General features: G+C 37.0%; 3 protein-coding genes and 1 long non-coding RNA gene across 4 annotated transcripts in view; all 4 read left to right on the top strand.

Moving 5' to 3' along the window:
- The window catches only part of LOC107599217 (extracellular matrix protein FRAS1-like), a 127,503-nt gene extending 125,637 nt beyond the window's left edge, over nt 1-1,866 (top strand). Inside the window, exon 71 of the mRNA XM_016290751.1 lies at nt 73-1,866. Coding sequence (XP_016146237.1) covers nt 73-648 — 576 coding nt within the window. The 3' untranslated portion in view covers nt 649-1,866. The remainder of the gene's footprint in view (nt 1-72) is intronic.
- A 712-nt stretch (nt 1,867-2,578) lies between these two features.
- Nucleotides 2,579-3,223, top strand: LOC107599197 (uncharacterized). The gene is made up of 3 exons (XR_001610645.1): nt 2,579-2,661; nt 3,046-3,077; nt 3,176-3,223. It is a non-coding gene; the product is annotated as an uncharacterized lncRNA (long non-coding RNA).
- A 3,628-nt stretch (nt 3,224-6,851) lies between these two features.
- Nucleotides 6,852-10,979, top strand: LOC107599216 (annexin A3-like). The gene is made up of 13 exons (XM_016290749.1): nt 6,852-6,866; nt 6,898-6,948; nt 7,204-7,291; nt 7,376-7,470; nt 7,549-7,662; nt 7,825-7,915; nt 7,997-8,076; nt 8,162-8,218; nt 9,651-9,744; nt 9,841-9,936; nt 10,047-10,105; nt 10,177-10,299; nt 10,587-10,979. Exons 1-13 carry the CDS (start codon nt 6,852-6,854, stop codon nt 10,641-10,643), a joined length of 1,020 nt encoding a protein of 339 aa, XP_016146235.1. The 3' UTR covers nt 10,644-10,979.
- Nucleotides 10,980-13,180: 2,201 nt separating this feature from the next.
- Nucleotides 13,181-24,664, top strand: part of LOC107599215 (BMP-2-inducible protein kinase-like) — a 24,922-nt gene continuing 13,438 nt past the window's right edge. The window contains exon 1 of the mRNA XM_016290748.1: nt 13,181-14,192. Coding sequence (XP_016146234.1) covers nt 14,048-14,192 — 145 coding nt within the window. The 5' untranslated portion in view covers nt 13,181-14,047. The remainder of the gene's footprint in view (nt 14,193-24,664) is intronic.

Genomic DNA, 24,664 nt, shown 5'->3' with positions numbered 1-24,664 from the left:
GATATAATGTACTGTATTTAAAGGGGTTATTTTGCTGGGGTTAGAATCTTATTTGCATTTGCTCTTCTTTAGGTTGAGGCAGGGCACCAGTGGTACCTCCAGGTCATCTACGTTATTGGACCCGAGTCCATATCTGCTCCCAGAATCCAGCGCTCAGTGACCTATGAGCTCAAACGAAGTCGCCGAGATCTGGTGGACCGTTCAGGTCGTCTAATGCTGGATGAATCTCTGATCTACGACAATGAAGGTGACCAGGTCAAGAATGGCACCAATATGAAGACCTTGAAGCTTGAGGTGGAACCATCGGGCACCTTCAATCCCCAGATGGGAGGATCCATCGGGGGTGGCATGGCAGCCATCGTCCTACTTTTCCTGGTCCTTCTAGCCGTCTGCCTCATGGTCAGAAAGTGCCGCAGGGTTGTAAAAAAGAGGCCTGTGAAGGCAGTGGAGGATTATCCTCTGAATACAAAGGTGGAGGTCTGTATAGAACGTCTGGAGAAAAACCTCAACAGCAAGCACTGCTCTGTAAGAAACGTCAACGTCTTCAACAAGAACCCAGAGACCTACAAGGTCAGTGGGGTCAAGGTCAAACAGGTCAATCTGGAGGTCAAACTGCACAACAACCTGAATGACGGCACTGAAGTCTGAGTATTTAATGAGAAGAAGAAACATTTTCTATACATATTTGTAATGACATGATGTTAATGTATTTTTGTATGACCATGAGGATAAAAGGGAAAGTATTCTTGCCAGCTATGCAGTGTAAATCATTTCACAACTGAGCTACCTCAAACATTAATGAACAACACATAATGGTGTCATCAGATCTTACGTTTCCAATCTCAGTTTTAAATCATTGCTCTGTGTAATCATACAACGGCTCAGTGGTAGCTCAGCCACTTTGTTTAAACGAATGGAGAGTTTGTATCACTGCACCTGCTATTTTGTCATGTCAGTAAAAACACATGAAAGTATTAAAGGAAGGATAAGTGCCAACACTTTGGACCGGGCGAGTGATGTAAATACATTTATTAAGTGCAATTATCGGATGACATGGTCGTCCCTGTATTTTGATTTGGCTTTTGATGCTCTGCCTCATTGTCTAATTTACTGTACTTTTGGCCTGATCACCGGTGTGCCATGCTGATATTTGTCAAGTGCGATTTATTTAATTCCAAATCCGAATAGACTGCCCAAAGTAATGCGTTTGTTAGTTTATGTAAACCTTTGGTACATGTCAACGAGAAACCAAGTGTTTTGATGAATTGTATGAAAATAGATCATAGATTTGATAACCACTATTGATTTGTCAGTCTGCTGACTCCATTGAAATGCTGTAGCCTTTATTATTTTACAACACTGGGTAAAAAAAAACATATTTTTGTTTTATATGACTGCTGTCTGTACTGATATAACCAAACACTACCAAAAATCTTCACATGGATTTTTTTAAAGATTATCCACCTCATGCTATCCTGCATTATTTAGTCTTGTATTAATGTCACATCATGTATTAAGTAAGGCACATCTATAGTTTGTATTGTTTGTGTAGTTCTGTATTGCTGTATTAAGTAATCACTTGTCACATGTGCTGATTTGATCAAGAATATCCAGAATCTTTAAAGCACTGGGTGTAGTGTGGGAAATGCTACAATTATGACTTTATGATCATCTCTCTCTCTCTCTCTCTCTCTCTCTCTCTCTCTCTGTGTGTATTTGGAGTTTTATTCAATTTTGTCCATTAATATGTGTCTAAGTGAGTGCCTATCAAACAGAAACATTTTGGAGATATAAGTTTTTGGTGCTATCATTTATGGTAAAATAACATGATGCCTGTACTTGTGCCTTTTTAGCAATAAAATTAATAAACCTATTACGAATGTGTGGCACACTTTCTCAAATTGAATGTGTTTATTTAATCTATCACCAACTTCAGTTTTAGGAGACTTTGAGTTTAGGTATATATAGTTTATGTGCAATAAACAGATTTATCCTGTGAGACAACTTCACCTCAGATGATTGTTATATGTGTTACAGTAATAGTAGCCTACTTATAATGCTAATGAAATTGTTTTGGAATAACTAAATAAATGTCCATTTTACTTTTTAATTGTGTAGAAAGTGAATAGCAGCTCGTTATTCAAGAAGGGAGAGGCTCAGTAAGAATGCATTCCTTTTGAGATCGTGGCATCATGTCTCTCACGCCCTGAAAAGCAGGTGAGGAGAAGTTAAACAGGTGTCCTGACATTTTATCCTACCCGTCAGATTGTCCTACCGGGGTTTACTGCGCATGCGCACATCTTTTTCTCATGCTGAACAATATTTAATGTATCTGCATTTCTGTAAGGGTATGTTTAGGGTTTGGGTAGGTGTAGACTTTAATAAAACACAATATAATAGGTAGAAAAAATAATTTATTGTTGGTTTCCTGTAGCTGTATCCCTTCTAGCTACAACTGCGAATATAACACTCAATTACTGTAAGAGTAGGTTAAGGGTTGCGGTAGGTGTAGACATTAATAAACCATAATTTTACAGGTAGCATTTTTCGTTGTCGAATTGTACTACCCATTGTTTTCATGGGAGGTAGCAAAATCTGACAGGGTAGCACAAATCGACAGAACACCGGACAGAGGGCCGTCTATATTTTTGTATCGCGAAGGTAAGAGCGAAGACTTAAAAGCATACAAAACCCGTAGGTAGTACTAATTATAAATGTTTGTTTAATTAACATAACTTAAGCATTGGCTATCCACTTGATGGCCAGCATATTTTAAAAGCAGAAATGCTTTAAACTGATGCTGCAGTTAGGAGATAATACTATACAGCCTTTGTCTAAACTTGTTTGTTGAGTATTTTTAAAACTGTTTTGGAGGGAAGTCATTGACCTTTTTTTTTAAAATAAAAGTGAAGGCAAGAAAAGTAAATGTGAATGAAATAGATTCTCCTGCCTGAGTTTTGCATGACCGTGTAACCACAAAGATCATGCATTATTAGTAACTGATGAACTGAATCGAATCTGAACTGTGAATGTGTTTGTTTATAGAATTCTCCCAATCAAAAATGTCAGACTTGTGGGTTAGTAAAATTTTGCAAACGACTGCACTCCCTGAAAGTGAAGAATGAAGAATTTTGTTGAAACCAAATTTGCAGAGATTTAATATCTTGTATTGCAGGATGACTTGGAGAATTTTGCTCGTGCCCCCTCTTCTTCCACAGCAGCGGTAAATCACTTGTTTCAAAAGGAGCCCCTACCAAGTATTGAGTACATGTACAGTAAATGAACATACTTTCCAGAAGGCCAACAATTCACTAAAAAAATGTTTTTTTATTGGTCTTATGAAGTATTCTAAGTTGAGATAGTGAATTGGTGGATTTTTGTTAAATTTGAGTCAAAATCATCACAATTAAAAGAACCAAATATATGCTGATACCTATGCAACATATTGATGTTCTAAGAATCTTTACTAATTTGTGCATTCACACCCAAGCGAATTACATATGCAAAATACCATGCTTACAGACAAAGAGTCATAAAACTCCCCAGTATTTCCAACCTCCCGCTTGGGATTTCAGCCTTCCTCATTGGACGAACTCATCTTGAGAGGCGTGAATCTCTGCAGGCTTTAAAGGCCACACTTCATGTGACCCGCCCCAGTCGGTGGTTCGGTCGATGCTAAGATGAAGATGTGAGGAGGCGTTTCAGGATATCAAGTCTCAGTGCCAGACCTTTCGGCCTTGACTTTTCCATTCACCAAAAATTCTCTGACTCAAACTGGTTCTTTTCATCAACTAATTTCAGCAAGATCTTGGACCTTAAGATTTGCATCAGGAATCTCTTTCAGACCGCCGAGACTCGCAAGTATCAAACTTAGTCTTATTAATTGATACATTAAGTATCAGTTACACCTTTTTACAAAGGTGTGTTTGAACTCAGAATCTGACGTATCCTTGAAGGCTTAGATCTGTTGAATATGCAAATGGTTCCATAAATGTCATTCCTTATGTCTCTTTCTGTAAAGAGTTAAATTTTAACCCTTTCCTATACCAACTGTATGTGTGTGTGTGTGTGTGTATGTGTATGTTAGACCAGTTTATGTGTTTATGTAGTATGTTAGACTAGTTTAAGTGTTTATGTAGTTAATAAAACCTTACTTGTATCACGCTTGACGTGTTCATTGTTTGCTCATAACCGGAGTCACTAATCATGCAGATTTACGTTACAATATTTTGTAGAATTGTACAGTAAGAAAGTTATTTCCCTTAACCAGGAAATTAACGTTCTTAGAATTGACAAGACGGTTGACCCTGAGTGGTCAGCTAAATATCTACAGCGGATCTAAAATATGAATAGTTAATTATAACTAGTTATGGTTAATTATTCATATTTCCTGTTGTGAGCTAAATTCGCTACAGATATAAGGCCAATTACACCACATTAAAGTAAGCTGTTCTTATACCTATTATAATAAGATCTTGTTTGTTATACTATCCCTTTATTAGGCCACAAAATATGTTTAGCATTGTATTTTACAATTTAAAATTATAGAGAGCATTATTATTTTTTAGAGAACATTATTTTGCTCTCTCTCTCTCTCTCACTCTCAAACACACACAGACACAAACTGGTATTCCTATCGTTATGGGTTCATGGCATGCCATAGGCATAATTGTTTTTCTTCTGTACAAACTGTATTTTCTATACTGTATCCTACCTGTATTTTACCCTAACCCTACACCTAAACCTCCCCCTCACACAAAACTACAGTTATTTTAGATTTTCAAAACATTTCATTCTGTATGACTTATAAGTTTTTTTCCCTCATAGGGACCAAGGTCAAAATTGGCTGGTATCACTATATTTGTGGGGACATTTGGACCCCATAACATAGGGAATACCAGTACACACACCACGCAGACAGACACACACACACACACACACACACATAATACAATGGCAAAATCAAGATAATTTTATTACAGTTTCTACCTAATCAACAAAGCTGAGTTCTAACACTCTTTTTTCTTTCTTCCTTTATTCCCTTTCTCCACCTGTCCTTCTTTTTGAGGTATATCTGCCTTCTTTCAGGGTCTGCATCACGATGAGCCCTGTAGCGTCGCTGCTTTTCTGCAGCAGACAACAGTGCCATTTCCTGACAAATACATGCATACCATTTAAACAACTCTTTCTTTTAAATGCATAGTAAAATAATTATAAGTACCAATACATGCTGTAAACACTTTATGTTTACATCGACTGTTACAATATGTCCAGCCTGTTACAGTGCAAAACTAACAGAGTGGGCAGTAACAGGAGGGAATTTTTTTTGCTAAAGTCAGCCATTGCTATTCATGTGATGAACAACAAGATAGTGCGTAGTGATCATTGAGGAAGATTTTTAACATGTTTATTAACCATATTTTCAAAAATGACCAGTTTCTTCTATAAATAAGCATAACAGGGTGGACGTATTATACTTTACCACATCAGTGAATCATTCTAAAACACTAAATAAAGGGACGAATTAAGGAGTATTAATTACTCTGCTTCTTGTAGATAGTTTGCCTCCAAAAAGTATTATACTTCCTGAGAGTCATGTTATTAGAGAAACATTCAAGGGCCGTACAGAGGGACTTTTCATCAGAGTAACGGGGGCATTCAATTCAGGGACACAACATGTTTTAAAGACTTTAAGTATTAAAAATGTATAAATAACAAAAAAATATATTTTGTTGAGGAATATTATAAATAAGAATATACAACAATATTGAAAATTTTGGAATTTGTTTGAGTTGTATTATTTATATTTGTGGCTGAAGTTATGCAAGCTTACTTGGGGACATGGCAGTTTAGCTTACTTGCACTAAGATATGAGTAATTATTTTTTAATGAATTAATTTTGGGTACATATTTATTGTGTTCTATGGTAGAGGGGCAGTAACATTGTAAGATGAGCATTTAGAAACAAGTATTAGCCCATTTTTACAGAAAATATACCACATTATATCATGGGGACTCAAATGGCACCGCATGCTAATGACCCGGCTACTATATCATAATTGATAATAATTAAACCCTCCCTTTTAGGGGTGTGTATATGTTTGTAGTTATATGTTTTGGTGTGAAATATGTGAGTTAAGAAGAATGTTGTTTATAATAATTAAAATCCATAAAAATAGTTGAATAATAATAAAAGCTGATATATCGCCTTGACAGGGGTTAAATGATCATTAAGAAAATAAAGTGTCTTTTTCCTGCTGAATCAAATGGTATATTATAGCAGCGCGTTGCATGTTCATGAAGGGAGAGGCTCCGTAAGAATGCTTGTCTTTTGTGAAAATGGCACATCGTGTCGCAAACGCCCCGAGGAAGCAGGTGAGGAGAAGTTAAACCGGACAGGGAGACACGTTCAGTGTTGATTTATATCGCAAAGGTAAGTGCAAACTGAACAACAATGTAATATAGGCTATATAGCCTATATATAAACGTAGGTAACACTTTCAAAGCCGAGTTCGTTTGATTAACTTCGCATCTGCTTTTGATATAGAATCGAAGCAGATATTAGAAATTGAGAAGGCGGTTATGTGACTGCTGCAGTCAATCAGGAGTCACGAAAAAGCTTTTTTTTCAAAGCTTATTTTTCTGTTAGGCTATCGCTGAGTCTTTGAAATCTGTTTGCCTTTTTGTTTACATAAAAATAAAATGAATATGAAAAATAATGTACCTTATGGATTCTGAACTGTAAATATATGAATTGTTTATCACACTAGAATTAATCAAAAATGGCAGACCTGTGGGTAAGTAAAATCTTAAAGGAACATTCAATCATATCTGTTATTTAAGTAAAGAATATGAATTTGAAGCGCGTTTATTATTTATTAATTTCTTGTGTTGCAGGAAGACTTGCAAAGTGTTGCAAATGCTGTTCCTGTTTCATTCACATCAGCGGTAAACAAACAACTATGTATAAATGTGTGTGTGTGTGTGTGTGTGTGTGTGTATACATATACAGTGGGTACGGCTGACTAAATACTTTTTTGCCCCACTGTATATATATATATATATATATATATATATATGTGTGTGTGTGTATAATTGGTTCTTATTTGATACACTTTGGAGAAACTAGACTGGGACTTGTTGTCTCAAACTTTTAACACATTTTTGTAATATTGATTGATTGATCTTCTTGATCTTCTTTAGCCAGGGGAGCGAGGTACCATTAAAGCCAACTCTAACTTCAACGTCAGTGAAGATGTTGCAGCTCTCCGTAAAGCAATTGAAGGCATAGGTACATAATCTATCTGTACTGTATTATATGTATAATGCAATATGTGTATTCTTTGTGTATACATGAATATATATATTGTACCAGGTACAACTGAGAAGACACTGATAGACATACTGACTCACAGGAGCAGCAGTCAGAAACAGGCTATTTCAAAGGCATATGAAGAAACCACAAAGAGGGTAAATCTGTGTCCTCTTGCTCAAACACATTTGAGGAAAATTATATTATCATATGCCTAATTTTGGTCTTCACCATAGATTCTAGTAAATGACTTGAAAGGCGACACCAGGGGCAACTTTGAAAAGCTGCTTGTTGCGCTCGCCAGATCGCCTGCACTCAATGATTCTAAATGGCTAATCAAAGCAATGAAAGTAACGTGCATTTCCTAATTTTTCATTTTAAATCTTGAACAAAATGAGACATTTAGCAATAATCTCAAACAAATTTCAACTATATCTATGTGAACATATTTTGCTTGTTGTTTATGCATATTTTTCATTGTTTTCCTAATACATTTATGGGATGTTTTTCAGGGGGCTGGAACGGACATCAACATCCTGATAGAAATACTTGCCTCACGGACAAATAAACAAATCAAGGAGCTGTCTGCAGCATATGCTGAGAGTGAGATGAGGAATCTATTGTAGTAACAAAATATGAAAGTTACAAAAATGTATAATTGCTTCCCTTCCCTTTGCCCAATAGAAACAAAGAAAACGCTGATACAGAACCTAAAGACCGAAGTTTCAGGGGATTTTGGCAAAGCCATCCTTCTGCTTGCTGAGGTGATTAAATACTCATGTATAGCAGTTTATTGTAAGAACGCCAGCTCTGGAAGTTAATGATATTTTATTTGTCTCTCATTGTAAGGGCGCGAGGGATGAAAGCACCAATGTGAATGCAGACAAGGCTAGAGAGGATGCAAAGGTATTGAACATAATCACTTTTAATTGAACCTGTGCTTTCAGGATTCTTTTTCAGTAGGATTAAGTAAAAAAGTATTCTGTGGTATGGAAATACAGCATATTGTCACAGTCTTCAGCTGGTGTGCCCAGGATGGCCACCAGAGAACACTGTGTGTTTGTGTAGGCACTTGGCTTGTGTTGTGTTTGTTTGGTGCCATGTGCTTTCTCCTGTCTATTGTCTGACCCCACCCATCTTGTTACCTCATTGTTGTTTTAGTGATTCCACCTGTGTCTCCCTCATTACCTGCCCTACTAATGCCGAGTTCACACTGCACGATTTTTAAAGACGTCGCATCACTGTTGGTTTCACACTGAACGACTATCTGGGGTAGCATTCAGTTGTTGCTGTGTTTACACTGCACGATAGAACGACGACAGGAGGTTACACACTGCATGACTTTACAATAGGAAGAATAGCGACAGCTCTGTCTGGTGCAGGGTTGCCAGGTTTTCGCTACAAAACCCCCCCAATTACTACTCAAAACTAGCCTGAAAATAGCCCAATTGCTTTCGAGGGGGTCCCCCAGTAAAAATTGCGTTCGGGGGTAAAATAAAATTTTTTTTGGCGGGGTTCTTCTGGTACAATTCACATTCCAGGGCCTAAATATCACGTGATCGGGGTCGCTTCAACCTGCTGACATAAAAAACAACTGTAAACACAGGCAACACTGGTCCGCAAACTACGTTTCATATAACTCCTCCCCGAACTTCCCACTGCCTTGTATCTTGTTCTCTCATTGGCTGTAGGTCATCCCTGATGTAGTTTTCAGTAAGAAATAATTTCACACAGCGTGATTGTGAATCGCCGACAGCTCCAGATATTTAGCATGCCAAATATTTCACGGGCGTCGGCAATTCCCTCAGATCGCGTCTTTGATAATTCACACTGCGTGATTGTCACTCGCGTGAACGAGCACCGATTTGCCTCCGATTTCGGGCATTTGTCGGCGATTTCGCAAAACCTGTCGGCGAGTGAAAAATCGGGCTAAAATCGTGAAGTGTGAACTTGGCATTAGTCTCCCTGTGTTTGCAATCCTGTTCTGCTTCGTTATTTGTTGTGTTGGAGGTTGTATGTACTTGTGTTGCTTCCTGTTTGGTCATGCTGTGCCGTTGCCTGCTTGTTTTTCCCCCTTGGGGTAGTTTTTGTTTTGTTTTTCTACTAATGAAGAGCCATATTTCTTCATGCATCTTGAGTCCTCGCCTCATCCCATCCCCCGACCGGGATGCATATGTTGTGCTTCTCCTTATCTCAATACTTCACCATTTTGTCTTTTTTATTTCTTTAATTAAGCCCTTCATCATAGATCGCAAGCCGAAACCAGTTCACCTGTATTAAAGATGATGTTATTTATGATTAGATGTGAGCACCTACATGTTCTCGGTTTCCTCCATAGGCACTCTATCATGCAGGTGAGAAGAGACTGGGAACTGATGAGTCCAAGTTCATCGAGATCCTCTGTAAAAGGAGCATTCCTCACCTGAGACAAAGTACCCAACATAATCATCTAAATAAGCAAAAGCATTTTGCATAGGAACTGAAATGGCAGCTGTGTTTTAAATTTAACTTGACATGTTGTATTACAGCAATACTGGAATATAAAAACATCAGTGGCAAGACTTTGCAAAAGAGCATTGAGAAGGAAATGTCTGGAAAATTGGAGGAACTGCTGGTTGCCATTGGTAAAATTTTCAATTATGAAATCAAATGCACAATAAGCATTTGGTATTTGATTTTTTTTTTAACCTCTACATATTTTTTTATTAAATACACCTTATTTTTTTCCTTCTAGTAAAGTGTGTGATGAGTACTCCTGCATACTTTGCTGAAAAACTCTACAAAAGCATGAAGGTACAAATAGAAGCACATTATTGTCGGTCATTGAGTTTGTACAACACTGATGTTTATTTGTGAACCTGCAGGGAGCAGGTACAGATGAAACCACTCTGACCAGAGTAATGGTCAGCCGTGGAGAGGTTGACATGCTGGACATCAGAGCTGAATTCAAGAAGCTCTATCAGCGTTCACTCTACAAGGAAATAAGTGTAAGTATTCTCCACTCATATAAACACTTTAGAACAGGTTCAGGCCATCTGCCATTGTTCTTTAATGTGCTCGAAGCCTATAGTACATCACTTCCTGATCCTCAGGTTTATTCGTTTAATCATGCCCTCAAGATATCGTAACATTCACAAATGTTTATTTGACAATCCATTCTTCATATCTGACAGTGACCATATGTGTCAATATATTCCATGCAAATTAAACAAATTTTTGATGAGGAGTTTTGTATTTGATTTATGAAGAGTAACCTTGCTCATTTTTATTTCAGTCTGACGCGTCTGGCATCTACGGTGATTGCTTGAAGATGATTTGTGGAGAAGACTAACCCAGAAATGCTACTAAAGATGTCCTGTTTGGTTATTTTGCAATATGTTAAATGAATACGTGTATATGTAATATTTTAACGCTTTTTCAGAAAATAGTTTATGTAGCTGGTTTACTGCAGGTAATGGCAGAGTAAAATTCATATTGATTCATGATTGCTGTTGAAAACATTTCCCCTGTTTCTTTGTCTAAATTACTCATAAGGCAAAATAAGGTAAATATATGCGATATAAATCAAATTAGTAAAAAAACTAATATACAACATGTTTTAGAACATTGCAATGTTGGAATTCTGGTAAATCATGAATATTAATTTAATATTAAATATTACTATGAATATTCCTGCATTTCAGTATTTGTTCAAACAAAAAAAATATTTTTGCATTAATTTTGTCATTTCGATATTATATGGATAAGTGCTTTTAAATGTTGTCTGGACAAAATAATGTAGTTAAACGATTTATACCACTTAATCTTTTTGGTTTCTTAATCATTGTCCCAAATGTCACTGTTCTTTCCATGTCTATTTCACTTCTATAATTTCATTGAATTTATCTGCCGCACTTTATCTCAGTATTGACGGCAGTTTGCCAGACATTAATGTCATTAAGAAAAAAAAAGTACTTCCTAATAAGGCCTTACTCTGTCCATATGGTTCCTGCTTGAACTGTTTATTCTGAACTTTACCCTTTTCATAACACATTTTAGACTAAATTGTAGGCAGATTTTCCTGCAGATTGTATAGACTTAAAAGCCTACTTTTGGTAAAAAAAAAAAAAAAGGGGAAAACGAAGGGGAAAAATTGGACCTTGGTTAATTTAATAAATGTGACAATAGATTCTACTTTTAATTAGACATATGATAATTATGCAAAATCACAGCTCCCAAAAGTGTTATGCAACAGCCAAAATCAAAACTTCACACATTATGATAAAGATAACCAGGATATCGGAGCGTTCTTGCAGTGTGCACAGTCTTGAGTCATCTGCTCAGGGAGCTGCTGCTGATGAAACTTTGCACAGTCAGGGGAGTTGATTTGTATTGAGGTGGAAAAGAGCCTGAGGGAACAGAAGATCCTCATTAATCCCATGTAATAATCCCAGACTCCAGTTCGTCCTCTGTCTCTCCATCGACCTACATCTGTAGCAATTATCAGATAGCTGTCACATTTGTACAAGCATATACATTTGGTTTTACAGCCCTTGATGTTTTTTCTGGATATAACAATTTAAACAGGTCATGATTTTCTTGCTCATGTTATGCAATTAACTGAGTGTAAATTAGTCATTTTATATGTTGAATTGCAAATATGAATACACAGTTACATAGCCAATACCTATTCTTCTTTTCTGGGATGAGAAGGCACATGCTCATTTTGCAGTGTTTGACCATTAGAGGGCAGGACATTTTCATGAACTGAATAACTGAGGTACCTGAGGAGCCTCAGAGGGTCTTGTGTTGTCCATCCAGACTGGTTAACATCATGTGACTGTCTCAATCTGATGTCATCTCTGTCATCAAGTGCTGAATCAGTGTTCTGATTGCACATAAATTACATTGAATAATGAGTGTCACGTTTGAAATTTATGCACAATTGGTGGCTGACTAAATACTTTTTCCCCACTGTATATGTAGGGTATTGTGTATATATAAAAAAGGAAATCCTAACTTATAACAGTTATTTTCCCAAACTTATTGAAAAAAATATGTTGACGACGATGACAATATCAAGTAGATGGCAAATATTTTTTATTATTATACGTAATTCACCGTTTTGTACTTAACAGGGAATATAATATAAACTGTAGGCAATTCACTATGCAAAAAATCTTGAATAGGTTTAAAATAGGGCCTGAAGCTTGATTAAATGTTGAGGTCGCTGGTCTGTGTGACTTATTTTTTTTTTTTTTATTATTGTTATTAAATAACCATCCAAATCAAACAGACATGTATTAAATATGAATGGTAACCAGGTTGAAAATTTAGACTAAATAACATAAGTAGAGACTAGCAAATGACGGCTTGTAGAAAATGTTTGTTGTATGGTTGAACTTAATAAATAAAGTCAACACACAATTTGTTTAATAATTTAGAAAATCATTAAACCCTACCAAAGGGTCCACATAATGAATCCTTTGAACAGCACATGCATGCATACATGCATAAATAGAATGTTACATTATTGTAATAAACATTGCTAATTAAAATTAGTTTATTAGGCCTACTGTATTTAATTCCCATTTTACCTTTCAAGTTAAGTTAATGTTATGTTCAATAGTATATCCAATAATTCTCACAACAAAAACACTGGATTTGTGCCTCCAGTGCTTAAAAAAAACCATGGGACATAAAAGTGTACCGTATTCGCAGAATGTGCCAGTTGCACCTCACACTCTCACACAATTCATTCACAGCTTTCAACGGACTAACACATTGGTTAAGATCTTTATCAAGCAAACTGCTAAACAAAACGCAGAGAGACAGTCATCCGTTTCATCCCATCAGAGAAGAGTATCTACAGGACGCATCTCGCTCACACCAATCATGACAATAGGAAGGAATCGGACAAAACAAAGTTAGGTTGTCAGACAGGCGGATTGGGCAATAACAAACCTCCCAGCAATTCTACGGCGAGTCACGGGAGTTCGAACTTTACCAGTGTGACAGGGGACTTCCAGAGCACGAGGAAGCGCTCTGCCGTTTAAAAAAAACATTATAACCGACGCTGCTCGCGCAACATCTGAAAAGTACGGCCGCTCGGAGGATTTCTGGCTTATTTTTGTAGCGATACATTTGACTGTGATACACGGTGACCTGTTCAAGCAGATAGAGGAAGCCAGTCAGCTAGCGAGCTGGCTAACTAAACTATCCGAAGGGGAAGTGGCAGTAGTCATCGTTTAAGAGTTTCGCTAGCGTAGCTTCCGCCTAACACACCCACTTTCTGCCTGTTTGTTGTTCACATTGGTTTCAGATAGCCTGGACTTCAGCCAACTTGGACTTTCCGCCGAACACAAAAGACTACTTTGGCTGAACAGAGCGTTTTGCTGTTGTTGTTAGCCAGCTAGCGAGGCGAATGGTCTCTCCGCCGCAACTGGAGTCGGCCTGAAAGCACAGCAGCGTGGACGGTATCACTCGTGCTGTTGTCACTCATTAACGACAGAACGCTGCCCTGACGGTTTACTTCTATGCAGTTGCTTCATCGGGCTTTGGAGGAAATTAGGAAGCGTTCAGCTAACGTTACGCCTTTCTGCGTCCCTCGAGCACTGAAGTGCCTGGCGCATCTCGGGAGAGCAGTTCTCTCAGCATGCTGGACAAAAGAGCGGAGATGAGCAGATTGGATTTTTAAGAGTCGTTAGCGTGTTTGGAACTGTCCGTTTGGGGAAGGCGGGAACACAAGAGGCAAGCATGAAGAAGTTTTCGCGTATGCCGAAGTCAGAGAGCGGAAGTCTCGGGGGTGGTTCTGGATCTGGTACTGGGAGCAGCAACTACATCGGAAAGGTGTTTGCTGTCGGTCGTTACCAAGTGACGGTGGAAGAGCTGATCGCTGAAGGTAAGTTAATGGATCCATTTGTTTGGGCCACACATGTAACGAGGTGGCAAAACTTACTGGTGAAGTTATAAGAGCCCCCCAAACCCCTCAGACATGTTACATAGAGCCATAAGCAGTTCAGGAAAGATGTATCAAGGTAAACATGCGGTTACTAAAGGTTGCACCTCGCCATATCCGTGCTTTAGGTTCTAACATGTTGTTCCTTGCCATAAAAAGAGGAACTAGCTTGGTGCTTCCCATAAATTCAAAGACAGATGATGCTTCCATATAATCTGATGTAATTTTTTGCCTTTGTCACTGTTAATGATCACCAGTGTTGGAGAAAGTTACTTTTAAAAGTAATGATTTAGAACTACAGTAACATCTTCTGATTTCTCTCAACATGGGGACAGGAGAGCTGTCAATCAATAAATTGGGGGGGGAAAATAAATTGCGTTACTTATTTGAAAAAGTAACGCAGATATTCTCTTGTAAATCAAAAAGTAATGCGTTACTTTACTAGTTACTTGAAAAAAGTAATCTGATTACGTAACTCGCGTTACTTGTAATGCATTACCCCCAACACTGATGATCACATGGTTTTGGATCAGGAGGTGTGGACTGACCCTAATCTTTTGACTTCATGTTTGTTACTGCAAACTAAACTGAGAAAAACTGGTCGGTGTCTTTCATCTTGTCCTTGTTGATCTTTAAGCACAAGAGTTTTAGAAAAAGCTCAGGCCCTTTCAAACATCCTATTGTTTTACAACCCTAAAATTACTACAATTAACTTTGCACAAAAATATATTGAGATAATAAACCAAAGTTTATCACATCTTCCTTCTACAGGCCACAGTATTTTTTTTAGTTACAACTTAAGAAGCTTGATGTCTTGATGATAATCTCTCCTGCACGGTTATAAACAGTGAAAATCTTTTTCAGTTGTTGCACATTTCATTTAATAGTATTTTTAACTGATAATTTCAGTATATTTTAGTGTTTACTGTGTGTTAGTCTATTGTTTTGCTCAGCGTCATCTAAAATGCTTGATCATTCTCACAGTTCTGGCATGTAATGTGACTATAATACAAGTACTTGGGTGTTTGTTTCTCATGCAAATGTTGTCAGTTCTGTGAGTTTGACTGAACAGCAACTTGGCAGCTCCAAACTTGCTGACTGGACACAATTATATAATTTACCGTAGGTGCTAAAGTTCACCCTCACAAACAACTGTTGATTTTGAAAAGTGTTTTTAATTTTACTTTCCACTGGGTTGTTTTATTTAATTTTTACATTGTCTTGTCATGTGGTTACAATGAACTTCACTTCTCTTTTTTTTGTGGAATATTTCTCAAAATATCATAGTTCACATAAGAAAGTAAGTCATACATGTTTGAAAACTATTTAAAGGTGACTAAACGATTACAGATTTTTCAATTTTTTTTGTCATGCATGGGCATATTTTCAGTACAATAAACACCCATTTTTAGCTGTAGTCAACAAACCTGACAAAGGCAGACAGTTATGAAAATGTTCGGTTTTGAATGTATACTGTTAATTTGACTGTCTTAAAGGGATAGATTAAATCTATTTGACATTCCTCTGTGGAAAACGACACGAGATGTTGGTCAGAACAAATGAAGAGTATATTTAAAAAAACCGATAACTCCATTTTTATTTTATTTTCAGAAATCACGTTTTTTTTTTTTAATTGTGCATTCCAAGTAATATCAATCAAACTACAGTTGGGTTGTTTTGATTAAGTAATAATAACTTAAACAAATACAGGTATTTTACAAAATTAAAGTTCATTGAAAGTGTTTTAGCCAGAGATAAGTTACCTTGCTGAAACGCAAGATGACATAACATTCTGCTTGAGCAGATGAAAATTGTAACTTAATGGGAGTATGACAACAAGAAAATGAATGTTTTTGTCTTCATTGGGATTGGGGTTGAATGCTTAGGGACATTTTGTAATAAATACAATTTGTAATAATTTAATGTAATAAAATAAATTATATTGCCTATCCTCTCAGGATACCTGGAATCAGTGTTACAAGTACCCCAGGCACATCGTTTTTCCATTTTTGTGGCATAAACACCATTAAACTGATGTGAGCTTCGGATCTTCCAATGTTTCTCTATGGCGCTGAAAACTAAAGATGTCCGAGTTCCGCTCCCCCGTGCAACTGATACTCTACTGCCATTGGCTCATCTGCGTTCGAGGGGAGGGGCTTACCGATAGGTCAATTCCACAAAAGGAAGTAGCCTAAATAATGACAGGATTTAAATTTTTGTTGAAAAATCATATCCACATTATCTGCATGCTGTTGGAGTAATGGAGGTGGTTTGTGGCCCTTTTGCTGTTGTGTTTGACCAACTGTTAAAAGGGTGTTGAAACAATTAGGGATGCTCCGATCCGCCTTTTTTGCCTCCGATACCGATTCCGATACCTATGGTTCGGTATTGGCCGATACAGATACAGATCCGATACCAGTGAAGTTTTTTTTCCCTCATTTAAATAAATGTAGAATTTTTATATATTTCTGTGTGTGGAACTGATAATCATTCTTTCACAATCTACTAGATACAGACTACTTCATTATAAAGAACAATAAAATAAACAAATATGAAAAAAATATAGGCCTATGTATATTTATAATCTATGACAAAAATTTATCATAAACTAGGTTAATGGATAATTCGGCAGCAAAAGTTATTCTAGAAAAATCAGTGCTCTATAATTTTAGAAATCCAAACATTTAGTGAAAAAACTATATATTTTGTGGGGAACAAATAAAAGTGTTGCACTAAATTAAGTGGGAAAACTTGAAAAACCGGCAGTGTATCAGAATGAGTTTTTTTTTTTTTTATACACTGTATATGTATGTTATGCCATTTTACAAACACATATAATGTTTGTAAAATGGTACAGCTTTTTAAATATCTGAAAGTACACTCTTAATATCAGTCAGTCAAGCATTATAATATGATAATCAAGTATTATTTAATAATAGAAGTTTAGTAATTAGAATTAAAACTTGGTAACCATGAACTTAGGGCTGGTGCTTTTTTTGGTCATTCAGTGTTCCTGTAAAAAAAAAAAAAAACCCGAACAATAATACTGATAAGATATTATTATTATACGAATTCTACTAAGAACAATATAAAAACACACTAAGGATTAATTAACTACTGGATTCATGAATATTAATCAGGTTGTGTGCTTTTGCTTGAACTGATTCGCTGAAATGTAAACAGGGACGATAATAGGTGATCACCAGCCAATGAGATTGCTGTTTGCGCATTAGTTCCGCCTACTACAGGAAAACCCGGCAGTTCTTAAAAGTTAGTTCGTTTAAGTTTCCCTCTTTTCTTCGCTTTCAAATGGCTTGTAAAAGTGGCGTGCGCATTTTACTGTCACTTTCAAATTAGCACCAATTAGGCGTTGATTCAATTCAAGCAACAACAACGTCAAACTCAGAACTTTTATTAACAAAACGAATAAAAATACACCATATATTCCTAATAAAATAACACATTACTTAGGCTACACAAAGTTTAAATGGGTATATAAAACTGAAAATCAGCAAACACTGTGGAACCAAATAAATAAGAAACAAATGTTTAAAAAAACTTCCAATCAATAGACTTTTCAAAATCTAAAATATTGCCAAACAGGCGCCTTTGCATTTCCTTTCTAAACAATCTTCTGCCATCGTCTTGTCTTTCTCACCTCACTCTTGTCAGTCAGCTCGACTCACTCTCCTCACGTGATAAATAAAATCTATTTATTTATAAACTGACTCCTGCTCCATGGTGCACTGTCATTCGCGCACGGTTCGGCACGCTGCATTGAGCATTTAGTTTTTAAAAATGTCTGTTAGGGCTGCACGATTAATCAAATGCGATTGTCATGGCAATTTGATAGTAATGCCGGTTCTGTAATCAGCAGGAAATCATCATCACGTGCTTTCAGATAGAGCAGAATTTACTACACATAGCCGTAGTTCACTGACAATTTACACACAAAAATTGCAGACGATTTTTTTCGATTTATCGTGCAGCCCTAGTGTCTGTCCTCTAACTGAACTAGGCTAAATGATTTTTGTTACTATAAAAAAAATCTAAACGATAGTGGGGGGCGGTGCCGCGGTAGGCAAATGACGTAACCGGTTTTGCGGCTTAACACCGGTATAACCGGAAACACCATCTATCGCAGAAAGCTTACAATGCAGCACACCATCCTGTGATGGAAGTTGCTTCTTTTGTATTTGCTCGTTGAGCCTGACTGTTTGTCCTTCCTGCATGACCACCATGCTCTCTTATTATTATTCCAATAAATTATTTCAAGCAACTCATTAGAGACAGCTGGGGAGTTGGCAGAGAATGGGTTGGCGTTTAGGTGAGCGACTACGTTTCTGGATGGAAGGGCATAATTTGCACTTTGCAGTAGCTCTCGAAGAGCCTGTCTACCCTACAGTATGTGATTGTTATATAATGAGATGATATATGAGGCTCTTACATGAAGCCACTTTTACTTTTAATATTGTGCAGAAGTGAAATCTGTAATGCAGTAAAACAGCTGATTTCATCTGTTGGGACAGAATAAAGGTCTTTTGTGTCTGGAAATTGCCAGAGTAATTTAGTGAGCATTCATTGTTTTCATGCATGTTAAATGCAGAATGTATCAACTTAACTTTGTTTGGTCACTTAACAGCCAGCCACTTGCTCACCTTTCTGTCAACAAGCCCCAGAAGGACTGCTTTCTTTTATGTCAACAAACCGGGTTGTGACTTGATTGTTTTGCCCGGTTTCACTCCTTAAGTATGTGACTGGCAGAATCCGCTTTGGTCTTTGATCTCTTCTAAAACAATATCTGTTAGAGTTATTTGACACCAAACCGGTTCAGAGTGGTTCTTAATGTAAGGACGTTCTACCTCACTTTCGATTGGAGCATTACTGGACTGACCTTGAAGGAGTCGTGTGTGTGTGGAGGTGTTACCCCTCTCACTGAGCATGTGCTGGGTGAATGACTGTGTTAAGAGCCACTCTGATTTCCTTATCTCGCTTACTTCTCTGCTATAGGGCCTGTATGTCCTACTGACAGTTGAGGGTGTTGGTGAAGGAGAGTTCAGTCATCTGTCAACCCAGACATTTTAGCTTTGGTCTCTTGACATATGTTGAAACAGGCCTCTGTTGTGTTTAGTAGTTGGAAACGGTCCTTTTAGTTTTTCAGCATTGTGTGCATGTGTGTTTTTTCACATGGGTTGGCGTCTTTAATTGTCAATACAGTACAGGCCTAAACAACCCTGTAAAAAAAAAACTGTCATGAAATGCATTTTAAAAATTATTCTATAACGTGTCATTTAATTTAGCTTTTTTTTTTACACCTGCTTGATTACTTATGACAATAATGCATGTTAAGGGGCGTGCTGAGGGGAAATCTTGATGTCATTATTCTCCCATATTTAAATCCTGGCATTTCAGAGGGGTAGAAAAGAATAATTCATTATTCTTTGAAACTTGAATGTATCTTATATAGAAGACATCACAGCTAAAAATTAAGATAAAAGTGAATGCCTTTAAATGTCAATTAGTCTTAGAGCTTGAGTGGCTGTGCGAAGATAATTTGACGTAAAACAGTCAGCCGCAAGAACTTGTATTTTTTGACATGTAGGATTATATTTATGCATTTTACTCAACATCCACCCTGTTATTGTGACACACATCTGAGTGAATCAGATTATTGAAAATGAAAAAGCAAAAAATGTAGGCCTACACGTTTCCATCCACTCTATCCATCGGTTGTTGATTGGATGGAGGAAGATGTGAATGTGACCTTTATGGTCGATTATTAAAAAAGAAAAAAAGGCAAGGTTAAGGCAGACTAAATTATTGGAACAATCCAGCATACGTAACCAGAGTTTGATTAAAGAAAAGAATAAAAAAAATGAAATGCATGCAATCATAATAAAATCATAATATATATTTAGGAAATAGATTTTTTTTATTTCATGCCAGAGTTGGTGTTCCAGTTTTTGACTGTCTACATCATAACCAGATATGCCTATATTGGAATTATATCGTATCGACCGAAATTAAGAAATATATCGTGATATAAATTTTGGCCATATCGTCCAACCCTAGTCTATTGTAAAAGTTTTGGTGACAAGTGATTTACACCTGGAAAATGCCCTCATTGCCCTGAATAAATTAGCCCTGTGTCTCTTTCAGTAGATGAATGTTATATTATGGTGTTACCTCCCCTTTGTTGTATCTGTGTCATCTTCAGATGACATAACAATTAGCACAGTCCTCTAGTGGCAGTGTGCCAGTGAATGAAAACATTCATTCAGAGGAACCTGCCAAGATGAAGTTTTGGAAAAAAAGGGGGACTCTATATGCAGGCAAGGCACACAGTGCCCCCTTTCCCTATCAAATCACCTTTTGCTAAATTCTGCAAATCCAATAGAAATGATCAATGTATGAAGCTTCTTTGGGTCCTGGCTGCCTAGGCGCAAGCTGACATTCTGCCAGTGGCATTTTTGAGAGATGACAAAGACATGCTTGTCAGGTTTTCCACACTGTTCTGTGAGGACTCATTTCTGCCTTTAACATTTCAGCTGTACCACACACACATGCAGTTTTTACACTGCTTTGAGAAAATAGGTCACTCAAGCTTTGTGAGTCAGAGTGGGGTTGGCATCTCACACCGTGTGTTGGCTCAAAAGAGTTCCTTAAGCAATTCTCTGTCAAAACACTAGTACTCTAAGATTATCTAACTGTGATTTAGCTCTAATCCCTTTGTCTAAATCAGTATGTTGCTGGTTGCATGTGGTGAATGGTCTTTGGCAACTGTTTTGTGTTTTGTCTGGCATCTGACCAGATCCACTTGTCATCCTGAACAATACAGACTGTTTAGACGGCAGAGTGAGACTGCAAACTGGTGAGAGGATGGGGAGTTGTAGAAGACAAGTGTCCTACCAGAAAGTAAATAAACTGTTAATCGCATGCACCTCAAATTTTTATTAAACGCTAAACAGTTATTCTGTCTTTCAGTTATGTTCTATGGCAAAATTTCCACAAGATGGACAAGTGGTTTTAAAAATAGAGGTTACATGCTTGTTTTGCATTGCATGGGGTGTGTACTTGTTGATGTCATGATTTTGAAGCTCTTCTCTGGAATGCGGGAGCAAATGATCACATATTCCTAAAGGAAGAAAGAGCAACAGAGAGTGCATGAGAGACTCCCTTGTATCTAAACAGTAAGGCGATATTGAGAGAAACACTTGTCCCTGTGGACTTACTGAACTGTTTGTCACGAGTCTCTAATTTGTTTGAAAATAAGCATCCAGTCCATTTTATTTTAATAATGACTAAATATGATTGTTGCATATAGCTGAGAAGTAGTTGATCAGTGTCGTAATTATGAAGTTTTCAAATACTGATCCAGTGTTTCCCCTAGGTTTACTGCTTTTTGGGGGGAAACACTGGATCAGTATTTGAAAACTTCATAATTACGACACTGATCACTGATTTTTATTAAAAGTTTAACACATATTATGTTTAGGGCCCTATGAAATGTTTTATTTGTCCAACCTTATGTTTTATTGTAACCAAACTCTGTTTTAGCATGTCTAATTTGAAAGCATAAAACAAGTTTAATTTATTCTTACAATAGCCTTATGATTTTTTTGCTCAGAAATTCTGTGTTGTGTATTTACATTTTGTTTTAAGGCATAAAACATTCATTTAATCTATCTTTTAAGTAATGAAAATTAAACTAATTAAATTTTTTGGAAAATAAAGGTAATTTAATATTACTATTAAAACATTGAAGAAATATTGAATGCTTATTCCTTAAAAATAAGGTTTTAATAATTTTAGTAGTAGCAGTCTGTTACGTACATTCTACTGAACAACAGTAATATATTTCTGTCACAATGTCTTCAAGTTAAACCAAACTTTTATTTTGACGGGTTGCCGTGAATACCATTACATTTCTGTGTGTGTATGACATGATGATAGTTTTACTCAAATGAAACGGTCAAATGCTCATGAAATGACTCTCAGAGCAGTTCTGGAGATGTTGTTCGTGTATTTATTTCCTCATTAGTGAGACGGCAGAGGCTAATATCACCGGAAGCGTCACAAGCGTTTCAGTACGAGTACTACACAAAACCGCGCGTCTGCGCCATTCATTAACACAGAGACACGCAGAATTCATATTTAAATATGAATCGTTTTGCGGCTTAATATTTACAAATACTAGTGGGAGTGGGCTCACTTGTGTGTGTGTGTGTGAGCGCGCGCATCGGGCGGAACTCCGCTGTGCGTGATACAGAGAGCGCGACCATAACGTAGAGACTGAAATGACATGCCGTCGTGTAAATAAGATAAATAACATAAGGCTATTTAGTTTGCTTAATGAAAGAACAAGGTATAGACATGTTCTATAAGAAAGGTAACTTTAAATTACTTCTGTTGTGATCTGGCGCTATAGAGAAAATATAATTAAATAAAATTAACTTGACCTTCAAGGAGGGCGGGGGGTGCCGTTGGGGGGGCGGGCCGCCCCCTTAAAATAATGGCAGGGGAAACGCTGCTTTTCTGTTGACCACTTTGGCCTCGTTTACACTGTTAGTTAAATGTAACCCAATTCCGATTTTTTTTGCTCGTATGTGACACAGATCAGATGCGTTCTTTGACCATGTAAGCAGGAAAAAAATGCAAGCATTTGGATATTTCGAAATCGGTTTCAGGCCTCTTTCATATGTGGAAATAAATCGGATATGTGCCAATGCGACTGTCATGTAAACAGGCAAATTAGATTTTCTGAGGCATTGTGTTCTGTACGTCATTAAAACTGCGACAATTTGGTACTTCACCCCGGTTTAATGATGTCATATTATTCTCAGGAGGAAGCACGTGTGGAGGCGCAGTGTTGCCAAGTCCATGGGGCTACTTTAACACTGTTGCCGTGGGTTGTTTTTCATGTCTGTGAGTTGAAGCGACCTCAATAACGTGATTTTTATCCCCTGGAATGCGAATTGTATTTGGGAACCCTGCCAAAAATGTGTATTTTACCCTCTGGAATGCGTTTTTTACTGGGGGACCCCCCTTGAAGCACGATTGGGCTATTTTGGGCTAGTTTTGAGAAATTGGGTGGGTCTTGTTGCGAAAACCTGGCAACCCTGAGAGGCGGTAAATGAAAGCAACCCAGGAAACATGGAGGAGATATGGCAAGTGTAAACACATGAACCGCATATGGGTTTCAATTGACAGAACGTGTAAACGGACGGATATCAGATAAATAAAAAAAATCAGATATAGGCAACAAATCAGAATTGGGCATCAAGACCTGCAGTGTAAATGAGACCAATTGTTGATTAGGTCAGGCTGAATAGTTTTTCTTTAGCCAAAGAACTTGTTGCCTCTGCTTTTAAGTGTTTTTTCAATGTAAACTAGATGGAACGGTCTGTTCCAAATAACCGTTGCAAAACATCTTGCTGTCTTTTCACCATCGTTATTCAAAAGTACTGCGTTTTTAAGACACTGACATTTTTATTTATTTATTTTTACTTGACTTGTGACTTGAGGCTGCATTCTGGACCATTTTGCAGTGGAGTATGTGCTGTTTTAGAGTGCAGATACATTTTAAAAGCCCCTTATAGGGTTAGTTCACCCAGAAAGGAAAATTAGCTTGTGTTTTACTTAGGGCTGGGTGATATAGCTAAAAAATGTATCAACGATATAATGTTTCATATCGTTCGGTATCGATAATTATTGACATTTTTTATAACCTTTTTTAAAACAGAGCAATAGAAATTTTTTTTTACATTTAACCACTGTAAAAATGTTTAATTAACTCAATTTATTGAGACAAACAACAAATATTTTTTTGTTTTAACAGTCAAAAACAAAATCAAAATTAAACGAATATCTAATTTCTAATGTTTTATATACAAATTAAATAGGTTAAACTTTTGGCTTGTCTCCCAAGGGCGCAATGAGCAAAATGATGCAGCACATTTTAAATGTTCAACGCAAGGAAGTAATAGTCTATAAAAAAACGTGCATTACGTCTAAATTAACTCGTATAAATCAAATATAATTTCGTAAATTGCATAAACAATTATGAACAAAACAGCATCACGTATATGCATTGCTTAATACAAAGAGCCAAATCGCCCATCACACAGATTGCCTTTAAAAACACATGAGACGCAGTGAAAAGGAATAAACCTCCACAAATTTGCGACGTGTTTTCTAAAAGTTTAAACCGTTTTATCTTTGCATAGCTTTCTATACATCTCTTGTGTGATACGCGAGTGCAGCAGTCGTATTTGTCGTATTATATTGAAAAATATCCATGTTTCCGGGAAGTGAGAGAAAAGTGTTTATTACGTTTGAAATATAGATTTTTTTCTTACAAAAACACATGGATTCGTTACAAGAGGCCTTTATTCACCCCCCCCCCCCCAGACCCG

The sequence above is a fragment of the Sinocyclocheilus grahami genome, unplaced genomic scaffold (genome assembly GCF_001515645.1).
Source record: "Sinocyclocheilus grahami isolate Dianchi unplaced genomic scaffold, SAMN03320097.WGS_v1.1 scaffold262.1, whole genome shotgun sequence".
NCBI lineage: Eukaryota > Metazoa > Chordata > Actinopteri > Cypriniformes > Cyprinidae > Sinocyclocheilus > Sinocyclocheilus grahami.
Note: the sequence above shows the minus strand (reverse complement) of the source record. Positions and strands in the feature narration are given on the sequence as shown.

What these genes read in the sequence shown, in the direction of transcription:
- LOC107599216 (XM_016290749.1), top strand. An exon ending in GGCTAATCAAAGCAATGAAA is followed by an intron (nt 7,663 to 7,824) that starts GTAACGTGCATT and finishes GATGTTTTTCAG; the next exon opens with GGGGCTGGAACGGACATCAA. An exon ending in GTCTGCAGCATATGCTGAGA is followed by an intron (nt 7,916 to 7,996) that starts GTGAGATGAGGA and finishes TTTGCCCAATAG; the next exon opens with AAACAAAGAAAACGCTGATA.